Source organism: Eumetopias jubatus, unplaced genomic scaffold (assembly GCF_037043125.1).
Source record: "Eumetopias jubatus isolate StellerSeaLion01/CBP00866 unplaced genomic scaffold, mEumJub1_p1.0 scaffold_6, whole genome shotgun sequence".
NCBI lineage: Eukaryota > Metazoa > Chordata > Mammalia > Carnivora > Otariidae > Eumetopias > Eumetopias jubatus.
Window position 1 is genome coordinate 108591083 of NW_028274812.1, and position 10453 is coordinate 108601535.

At 55.3% G+C, this 10453-nt stretch overlaps 1 protein-coding gene across 1 annotated transcript; it reads left to right on the plus strand.

The window, feature by feature from the left end:
- The first annotated feature begins 1413 nt into the window (after positions 1 to 1413).
- Positions 1414 to 10220, plus strand: PGC (progastricsin). The gene is given in 11 exon segments (XM_088023758.1): positions 1414 to 1481; positions 4310 to 4460; positions 4762 to 4885; positions 5770 to 5885; positions 6585 to 6739; positions 6741 to 6782; positions 7991 to 8062; positions 8064 to 8105; positions 8733 to 8880; positions 9268 to 9366; positions 10068 to 10220. Coding segments are annotated over 11 exon segments (1161 nt in total). The 5' UTR covers positions 1414 to 1422.
- The last annotated feature ends 233 nt before the right edge of the window (positions 10221 to 10453 follow it).

Genomic DNA, 10453 nt, shown 5'->3' on the forward strand with positions numbered 1-10453 from the left:
TTGGGAGCTCTCCTGTGCCAGGCTGGTGGGCACTGGGCCAGCTCCAGGTCATCTCAGCCCATGAGAAACTTGTAGCTGGGAAGCAAGGAGGGCCGGGAGATGAGAGAGAGAGGCACAGGGTGGACCAGACTTAGGGGCGGGACCGGGGCACATGGCGGCTTGGAGGACAGTAATGGGGGATACAGGCATTGGAGGAGCACTAAAGATAGGGGCAGAGTCTCAGTGGGGCTGGAGAAGAGAGACCACGAGGAAGAGAGGCAAGGTCTGGCATGTCCCCTCCTCCCCTGCCCCAGGCCTCTTGTTGTTGCTGACTTGTACAAGGGGAATACCCAGAGGCCAGTGTGATTTACATTGTGGGTGTGTCCCTGCTGAACTATGAGGACAGACTGTCCAATTGGGACTCCGTTTGACTGGGAAGCCTCCAAAGCTATTGCAAATAGCTCTGACCTCAGCCACTGGCACGCCAGCTCCACCACCGGCTTCAGAGCTAAGGATCCAGCCATCATCACTACGAGCAGCAGCATGGTATTACCATCATCCTAAGTACCGGCCCCATCATCCCCAGTCACCCGAACAGCACCCCACAAGGTTTGGGGGTGCTGGGAACCAGGACTTGAGTCAGATCTCTGAGGGCATCACCTATAGACCAGCGATTCTCAACAATTTTGGCCCCTAAGGGGACATTTGGCAATGCCCAGAGATATTGTTGGTTCACAACATTTGGACTGCTGGTGGCATCCCGGGTGGAGGCCAGGGATGCCGCTAACCATTTAAACAGCACGGAACAGCCCCCCAACAAGGAATCATATGTTCCAAAATGGCAATAGTACGGAGGATGAGAAACCAGGTTTCTCATCCTCAGGCCCTCCATGGACCTGACTCTGGCCCTTGCCCCGAAATGTCACATCATGCCTCTGTTCCTGGACAAGAAGAAATCCTCACCGGTGCATCTTATGGAAACTCCTATTATTCACACTTCTTGGCCTCCACAGCTTGTATTAAAAAGTGGCCACCCTCAAGAAGGAAAACACACAGGGATGCCTGGGTGGCTCAGCCAGTTTAGCGTCTGTCTTCGGCCCAGGTCATGATCTCAGGGTCCTGGGATGGAGCCCTGCATCGGGCTCCCTGTTCAGCAGGAGGTCTGCTTCTCCTTCTACTCTGCCCCTCTTCCCCCTTGTGCTCTCTCTCTCTCTGTCTCAAATAAATAAATTGGAAAAAAAAAAAAAAAAAGGAAAACACCTAAAACAACTGATAGGCGGAGCACAGGGTGCACTTGGGATTGAGGTCAGGTGCCTGGGGCAGGGAGGCAGGGACTGGGCTAGAACCCGGAGGTATAAAGGCAGGAGTGCTCAGGCCTTCACTCCATTGCATCAGCCCAACTTGGAGTGGCTCTTTCTCTGTGGCCAGTTGGGAACTGGCACCATGAAGTGGATGGTGGTGACCGTGGTCAGCCTCCAGCTTTTGGAGGCAGCAGTCATCAAGTGAGTCTGGGGCCTGGCCTCTGGAGCCGGAGTCCAGGCAGGAGTCTGGAGCCCTGTGAGGGGTAGCCTGGCCAGGGGCTGTCCCACCAGTCTCTACTCTGGAGTTTCTGCTGGGGCGGGGAAGGCTCCCTAAGCAGGTGTAAGCTGGGGACTCAGAGGTGGGAGGCGCTACAGCCTTTGCCCTCATGAAATGTCTGTAACTGAACCAAAGTAGAGTTTGTCCACCAGATGCCCTGCAAGCCAATAAAAAAACTGACACCGAGCTTTTGCCGTGAAGCAAGATAGGCTCATTTATCGGTGTGGAGCTACCCAGGAGAATGGGGAGCTAATGCTCAAAAGTCCCATATGCCCTGATTCCTTGCAAGTGAGGGTTTTTTCTTTTTTAAGATTTTATTTATTTATTTGACAGAGAGAGACACAGCAAGAGAGGGAACACAAGCAGGGGGGGTGGGAGAGGGAGAAGTAGCCTTCCCGCCGAGCAGGGAGCCTGATGCGGGGCTCGATCTCAGGACCCTGGGATCATGACCTGAGCCGAAGGCAGGTGCTTAACGACTGAGCCACCCAGGCGCCCCGCAAGTGAGGGTTTTTAAGGGGAAATAATCAGAGATGAGGGGCTTGAGGTTGTGGGTTCTTCTGAAGGGTCATTGATTGGGTCAACCTCAAGATTGAATGACTTGCCTTTCTGGCACTGGTCTGTCTTTTTTTTTTTTTTACTTTTTAAAGATTTTATTTATTTATTTGTCAGAGAGAGTGAGTGAGCACAAGCAGGGGGAGTGACAGGCAGAAGGAGAACCAGGCTCCCCACTGAGCAGGGAGCCCAATGAGGGACTCAGTCCCAGGACCCTGGGATCATGACCTGAGCCGAAGGCAGACGCTTAACCGATTGAGCCACCCAGGCATCCCTGGGCTGTCTGGTTTCACCAGATGTGATTGGGTGGTCCTTTCCTTCCCTGCTCTGGATCTGTAAAACATCCCAACAATGTGTGTCAGTGATGCTATCTTTGTTAGCAGAAGCAGGGGCCACACACCTTGCGATTGGGCAGACTAATTCATTTCTTGCTCTCTTGGGCTTCCTTTTCATTATCTTAAGCAAAGCATCCTGGTGTGTTCCCAATAATCTTTAACTATGAGCTACATGCCTTGCTGTGGACTTAATCTGCTGACGGTTGCAATTCCAGGCAAAGGAAAAAGCACAGCCGCTTCCCCATCTGATGAGAAAAGATGGACCTGGGACAGAGTCAGGGTGACTGCTATCCACACAGACTCTGAATGGCAGGTGTGCTTTCTTCCTGCAGCAAGGGACGATGATTTCTGGATAGGCAGACGTTTGCTAAAAATCCCCTTAAGGCCCACTATTTATTTAGCAGATGGCACAGTCATCTAAGCAGAGACACCAGGAATGTAATGTGTACATGCTGAGGTGTCAGGAGAAAAGGAGCGAGACGGTGTGGGTTCCAGGACATGGGGAGGGCACCCGGCCTGCACAGTGCCTCCTGTCTCATCCGTAAGGACCGATGCCTCCGCTGAAGACAAGGCTCCTCGCAGAAACCTGTGTGTAATATGCAAGTTCTGTAGAGGTGGCGAGCCTGAGCAACCATCAGTCTTAGTAGCTCAATGTGAATGGGTTCAGTGGAGAACTGGGGGCGAATGCGGGGTCCTGAGGGAATGGGGAATCGGGTGGCAAAAGAAAAGAAAGGAGTGGGACTTCTGGAGTCTGGAACGAGCCTGGGTGGACCGCAGAGACCCCCTAGGCAATGGCAGCAATCAGGTCTTGGAGGAGGAGAACCAAGGGAGATAGGGGCAGAAATCCAGACTTCATCAGCTCCAATTCCAGAGCGGATCTGGGCTCCAGACCACCCAGGCCAACTTCCATCCTGCCCGGTGTCGGGAGAAGAGCAGTGATCGGCCCTAGGCAGGGGCAGACCCAGAATCCTGTCTTCTGAGTCCCAGTCTAGCGCTGTCCATCCCCATGCTGTGTCACATTCAGCAGGGGCCAGCTGCCTGAGGGCCACCATAGGAGAGGGTAGGGGTGAGCTCTGCCATCTCTGAAATCTTTTTTTTAAATTTTTTTTAAAGATTTTATTTATTTATTTGAGAGAGAGAGAATGAGAGACAGAGAGCACGAGAGGGAAGAGGGTCAGAGGGAGAAGCAGACTCCCCGCTGAGCAGGGAGCCCGATGTGGGACTCGATCCCGGGACTCCAGGACCATGACCCGAGCCGAAGGCAGTCGCTTAACCAACTGAGCCACCCGGGCGCCCTGAAATCTTTCTTAAAATGCATATCTCCTGGGTCGCCTGGCCGGATGACTCGGTAGAGCATGTGACTGTTGATCTCGGGGTCCTGAGTTCAAGCCCTACATTGGACATAGAACTTACATAAAGACAATGCATATATCCTGCCAAGGCTAATGGCTGAAGTCCCCCCACCCCCTTCTAGGGAAAGAATTTATGGGCCATCTGAGAGCAAATGGCCAGGACATTAAGGACCCTCGAGATGGGGTGCGGGCATGCGTGGGTGAAGGTATTTGTTTTCTGAATCTTGGAACAAGTCCTGAGAAGAGCTCTGAGGGAGAGAGAGGGAGAAAGAGACAGAGGGACATACCCAGGGAAAGAGCCATGGAGACAGAGAGAAAGGGATGGCAGAGCTAGAGCTGGAGCAAGAGCGAGACACACAGAGACACTCAGTGATAGGCACAGGGGACACAGAGGCTGGGTGCCTGAGGGATGCGGCTGCAGGTGGCACAGCAGGGAGGGACAGAGGCGCTGGGACTGTCAGAGGTGTTGTAGGAAGGAGGGAGGGCCCTGTGCTGACGCCAGCCCTTCTGCAGAGTCCCCCTGAGGAAATTAGAGCCCATCTGTGAGACCATGGAAAAGAAGGGCTTACTGGGGGAGTTCCTGAGGACCCACAAGAATGACCCTGCCCAGAAGTACCACTTGGGCGACCTTGGTGTGGTCTATGAACCCCTGGCCTACCTGGATGTGAGCCCTGACCCTCTGTGGGGGTTCCCTCTCATTGGTGCCAAAGGCTGAGGCCGGGCCCTTGGGGGTGTGCTGCACTACCCTCTCTGCACCCTCCCACCTGGCCCCTGGGGCCTGCTCCTGTCTCTCACACCTGCTGGCCCCGACGAAGGGTCTGTGTGTTCTGGGCAAGTATGGAAGATAGGCTTGGGCCTCTGCCTCTGGGGTAGGTTGTAGGGCAAGGGCTCTGTCTGTGCAGGGGGCTGGGCCTGAGGGTCTCGGTATCCCTCCAGAGCTAACAGCCTGCCCCATGGCCCCCCAGAGTCTGTACCTTGGGGAAATCGCCATTGGGACCCCACCGCAAAACTTCCTGGTCCTTTTTGATACAGGCTCCTCCAGCCTGTGGGTGCCCTCCGTCCAGTACCAGAGCCGGGCCTGCGCTAAGTGCAGGACTCCCTAGGGGGAGGGGTTGGCAAGGGAGGGCACGGACAGCCCTGGGGGAAGGGGCGAGCGAGGCCGGGATCGTGGGGCCTGGGTGCTTCAATCCTGAGAGTCAGGGACTTGGCCAGGGTCAAGGGGCATGTTCAAGACAGAGGGAAGAGGCTGGCCCCGAGCCTGGGTGGTCTCTTTGTCCTCCCTCTCACCAACACATGCTCCTGCAGCTGCTCCAGCCGGCCCATCCTGCTCTGCTCCGCTCTGTCCCGTGCACGCCGCTCTGTCCCCTGCACGCCGCTCTGTCCCACCAAAGTCGACAACATTCTTTCTATTCCACTCCACTGCTTACTAAGTTATCTCATTGCGCGTCTCCTACACACAGGGGAGAGCAACATAGGATCTGGTCCCTGTCTTGTAGTTGTTTTTGGAGACAGGCCATGTTCCCCTCCTTAAGGCTGCCCTGTCCCTGCCAGAGCCTTGGGGTTTGGGTCCTGGCACTTCTTGTCCAAAGAGTCCCTCACTGGCCATGTCCCTAGGTATCTCAGGACAGGTTCTTGACGGGATGAGGGTGGAGGGAATGCAGGGATTCCTTGGAAGTTCATTTGCTCCTACAGCTGATGAGTAATTTCTCAGGTGGGGATTTGCAAGGGGGGCAGGGAAACAGAGAAGGATTCTAGGCAACTTACCTACCAAGGGTCATGGTCAAAGGACAACCCAAGATTCTGTAAGTCAGAGGGGGCTTTGAGGCCAAGCCTGGCTCCCTCACACGGGCCTTCCCATGCTGGGAACCCTCTCAGCTGGCCACCCCAAGACCGTGTGTCCTGGGATGCTGGGACTCAGGTGGGCAGCCCTCCACTTACCAGCCTGCCTCCCCAAACCCTCCTTCCCACCACAGCTGGCCGCTCCTGCTTCAGCCCCAACATGTCCTCGACTTACTCCAGCAACGGGCAGACCTCTGTGCAGTATGGCAGTGGCAGCCTCAGCACTGTCTACGGCTATGACACTCTGAGGGTGAGCCCGCTGCAGGCCACTCTGCGCCCCAGGATGTGGGAACTGTACCCAGGGCTCTGACCTGGCCTGGAAACTCCCAGACCTGAGTCTGACGGGAGCTTAGCCAGAGACCGAGAATACAGAGAAACACCTAGTGCTCTACTGAGTACAAGTCAGGTGATGAGTACACCAAGCGCCCCTTCATGCAGTCACCCAGCCTGCACTGAGCTCACCCCGATGAAGGGGATGACCTGGTCCTTTGGTTAAGGAGCTTAAAAGCTGGGTGGGGGAAAACAGGGGGAAGAAGATGGAGGTGGGGGTGCTGCAGCAGCAGCTGGGGAAGGCCACTTGAGAGAAAACCTAGCTCTTGCAAGATGTGTCAAGAAGGCAAGGGGCAGGGCGCATGGGTGGCTCAGTTGGTTGAGCGACTGCCTTCGGCTCGGGTCGTGGTCCTGGAGTCCCGGGATCGGGTCCCACATCGGGCTCCCTGCTCGGTGGGGAGTCTGCTTCTCCCTCTGACCCTCTTCCCTCTCATGCTCTCTATCTCTCATTCTCTCTCTCTCAAATAAATAAATAAAATCTTAAAAAAAAAAAAAGAAGGCAAGGGGCAGGGGTGAGGGAGGGATGAACAAGGGAGCCTCAAGGGTCCTTGTGGAGGAGGGTTATAGGAAGATGAGGGGAGTTACATTTGTCACCTCCCATCCCCTGTGTCCCTTCCAGGTGCAGAGCATCCAGGTCCCCAACCAGCAGTTTGGCCTGAGTGAGCATGAGCCAGGTCCCTGTTTCCTCCAGCTAAAGTTTGATGGCATCATGGGCCTAGCCTACCCAACCCTGGCCGAGGGTAGGGGCACCACAGCCCTGCAGGGCATGCTGCAGGCAGGCGTGCTCCAGCCCAGTCTTTAGTTTCTACCTAGGCAGGTAAGAAACTGCTTGTTGGGGGCGGGGGGGATCCTCAGCTCCCAGGCAACTCCCCCATCCTCCCCAGACCCGGCAAATGAGCTCCATGCTTTGGGGTTTGGAGGCCTCCCAGTAGGTATTTGGCATCAGCTACTACTGTGTCTAGGACTTTCCTCCTGGGCTTGGAACCTGTTCCCCTGTCCACACCCTTTCCCTCATCCCTGTGTCTGTCCCTCAGACACCCTCTTCTGGGTGAACTTAGCTTTGAGTGTGGCTGCTCATTCTCAATACCTCTTGGGTTTACCTCCCGTCCAGAGCCACAGTTAGCTCACTGCCTTCTGGACACTTCTTTTGGGTACAATCTATTGCATCATCTCCTTTGATGTATTGTTCTTTCCAGATCCTGGAGTCTTCTGGTCAAGGTTCATCATTTGCCCCTAACAAGGTGTTTTCCTCACCATAAACACAAGCAATGCAGCCGTTTAGTGTGGGTGGCCTGGGAGCCAGGTGGTGGGGGCGCGGTGAGTGGCCTGGGAGGGGACTTTCTTTCCTCCAGAGTTAGCCAGCCACCTTCTGGAGATAGTCAGCATCTGCTAGTTGGCCTTAATCACCTGAGGCTGACTATCAACAATATTACCCTGTTCCTAACGTTGCTGACTTAGTCTCACCTCTGATTACAATTCATTCTGAGTTTAGCCCTTAGGAGCTCTGCCCAATTCCACATTCAGGTTCGGCTCCTAGGGAAGGCTGAAAGGAGCAGGGAATATCCTTCCCTCCTCTCAGCCAAGGCCCCACCTCCCTCCAGTCCCAGCAGAAAAATGACAAGCCGGGCTCAGTGTCAAACTCCCAGTGACATACAAGACTAGTAGCAAGAGGTGGAAGGGAGAGAAGAAGGGTATATGGGACGGAGTGGGGGCCACAAAACCAGCAGCTTCCCCAGAGGCCCTGCCTCTGGTCCCAGAGGCACTGGGAATTCTGAGGGGCTCAGCGTGGAGCTGCAGTGAGAAACGGGGACACAACCCCTTCCCTCAGCAGGCCTAGTGTGAGGGGTAGACACAGCCTTGCCCTGGAGCCCAGGACTGAGGGGGAGACACAGCCCTGCCCTCAGGGAGCCTCAGCCTGCAGCCAGGGCAGGACCTCTATTTCCCTTTGAGGGTGAATGCTCAACAGGAAATCTTTTCTATAGCCATTCCCTGATTCACCCTTCCCTTTGCCTTCTGCGGAGATAGGAGCTCTCAGAATGAAGCAGTTCTCATATTCGGAGGGGTCGAGCACAGCCTGCGTAGGGGCCAATCTACTTGGCGCCATAACCCAGGAGCGCTCCTGGCCGATCAGCCTGGAGGAGTGAGTCCGTGCGGGGGCTTGAGGACGGGGCAGGCTCCGAGGCATTTCATGTCTCTCTCTGTCTCTCTCTCTCTCTCTCACACACACACACACACACACACACACACACACGTACGTACTGCTAAGAGGTGGGGATAGGGGAGCCCTGAGGCCTGCCCCCACAAAGCCACAGCTATCCTCTGCTGGAGACTGAAGGCCCAGCTCAGCCTGGAGAAGTAGGTGAGGTGGGCACAACATAAATGGGGTAGGTCTGGAATCTCCAACATTATAAACCCTGTGGTCCAACACTATGTGCTTACTAATTGGAAACCATGGTGTATATGGGGGGGGGGGGGTTAATGTGGTCCTAGTACTTAAACCGCTCAGTGACCCCAGCTTTCAGTGTTTCTAGTACCTTCCTTGGAACTTTAAAGAAAGATGTTCCATGGCCATTTAGGTGGCCTTGAATAGACTCTGAATGGTGTGTGGCAGGGGCATGGCTGGATGGACCTCTGCAGAGTCCTTACCTTCCTGAGGTATACCTGGATTCTGTGGCTGTGGCTGTTTGGTCCTCAGTGGTGGGGAAAGCCCACTTCTTAGATGCCCTGAGCTGGAGGTGCCGAGCACATTCATCTCCTCACCATTCAGGTTCCTCATTGGCGGCCACGCCACAGGCTGGTGCTCCCAGGGCTGCCAGGCCATTGTGGACACAGGCACTTCTCTGCTCACCATACCCCAGCGGTACCTGAGCGCCCTTCTGCAGGCTACAGGGACCCAGGCGGACCAGTATGGACAGGTGTGTCTGGTGGAGGCATCCCCCTTCTTTTGGAGTGGCCCGCTGGGAAGCATTTATGATTCTTCTGGGAGTTGCTCCACTCTTGGCCTCCAGCTCCCAAAGGCCTGGAGGTTGGGGGGGCGGCGCCTGGGAGGACTGGGGCTGGGGGCCTGGAGGCTGATTCAGGGGGGCTGGACGCTTGTGCTGAGAGGGTAAGGGGTGATCACTACTGGGTAGAATTTCCTTGGAGCTTCAGCCCTTCCAAGGAAACGGGTTAAACATTTTCCAAGCTTTGGATAAGGTCAAACTGATTGAAGTGTGGGGCGAAGTGGGGCAGCATAAGCAAGGGCGCTGAGGTGAGGGGGTTGGTGGGTCCTCTCAGGCACCTGGGCTCTGTGCTCTCTGCAGCTTATCGTGGGCTGTAACAACATCCAGAACCTGCCCACGTTGACCTTCCTCCTCAGTCGTGTGCATTTCTCCTTGCCCTACCACTCCTACGTCTTCACAGTGAGTCTGTAGGGACGGACGGGTGTGAGGAGGGGCTGGGAGCCCGAGACGCCGGGTCTCCTCACCACGTGCCATCCCCCAACTGCTTGCGAGCACTGCTTTATTTTCTGCACTCACTGATTCCAGACCCCTACTGTGGCATGAGGCTGTGAAGCAGAAGAGTGTCATCTGCTATTGATTACCATTATTAATGAGTGTGGAGAGGCACTGGGGTGTTTGTCGAGCGCTTATTAGGGTCAGCACTGTGGGAAGGCACTTTGCCTACACTGTTTCCCACTGAAGTATCAGACCATTCAATGGGGGAGATGCTAATTTCTATTTTACAAGTGAAAACTTGGAGGTCCAGAGAGATTAAGAAACTGACACAAGGCTATAAAGCTAGTCAGGGTGAAGCTAAGGTTGGGAGTCAAGTTGGTCTGGCTTCAAGGCTTTGCCAGCAGGCTGACCTCCTCCAAATCGGGAGCAAAAGGGAGGCAGGTGGGACCTCGGAGAGAGGAGACTGCTGATGGTTACTGCAGCCTGCATTTACTCATTGCAGAAATCCCTCCTACTCTGGGGCTCAGTTGGCCTGTGAGCCCTCAGGGGCAGCAAGTCTGGCTCCCTCATTTCTGCATCGCGCTCCTGCCCTGGGGCTCAGGGCTGAGCAGTGCCCAGTCCACGTGTGAGCAAATGAATGAGCGCTGCCCTTCTGTGTTGTGCAGGGCAATGGCATTTGCACTATTGGGGTCCAGGCCACCTACCTGCCCTCCAGCAGTGGCCAGCCCCTGTGGATCCTCGGGGGCATCTTCCTCCGGTCCTACTATTCCATCTTCGACATTGGCAACAACAGTGTGGGCTTCGCTACTGCCACCTAGACTCAGCGCCTGGCTTCCTTCTTCCTCTCCACCCCCACCCTGCAGGGGCTTCTTCTCTGAATTCAGCCTTCTTTCTTTGGCTTCTGGGCTTTCTGTCATAATAAATAGTTCTCTTCCATGTTGGCCAGCGTGTTGTTTTAGAGGGCGGTTGTGGCCTGTAAGGCAGCTCCTGGTCACAGGGAATGGGAGGGAAGAGTGGGAGTCAAGGGCAGATGTGCCTCTGCTGGACCTGT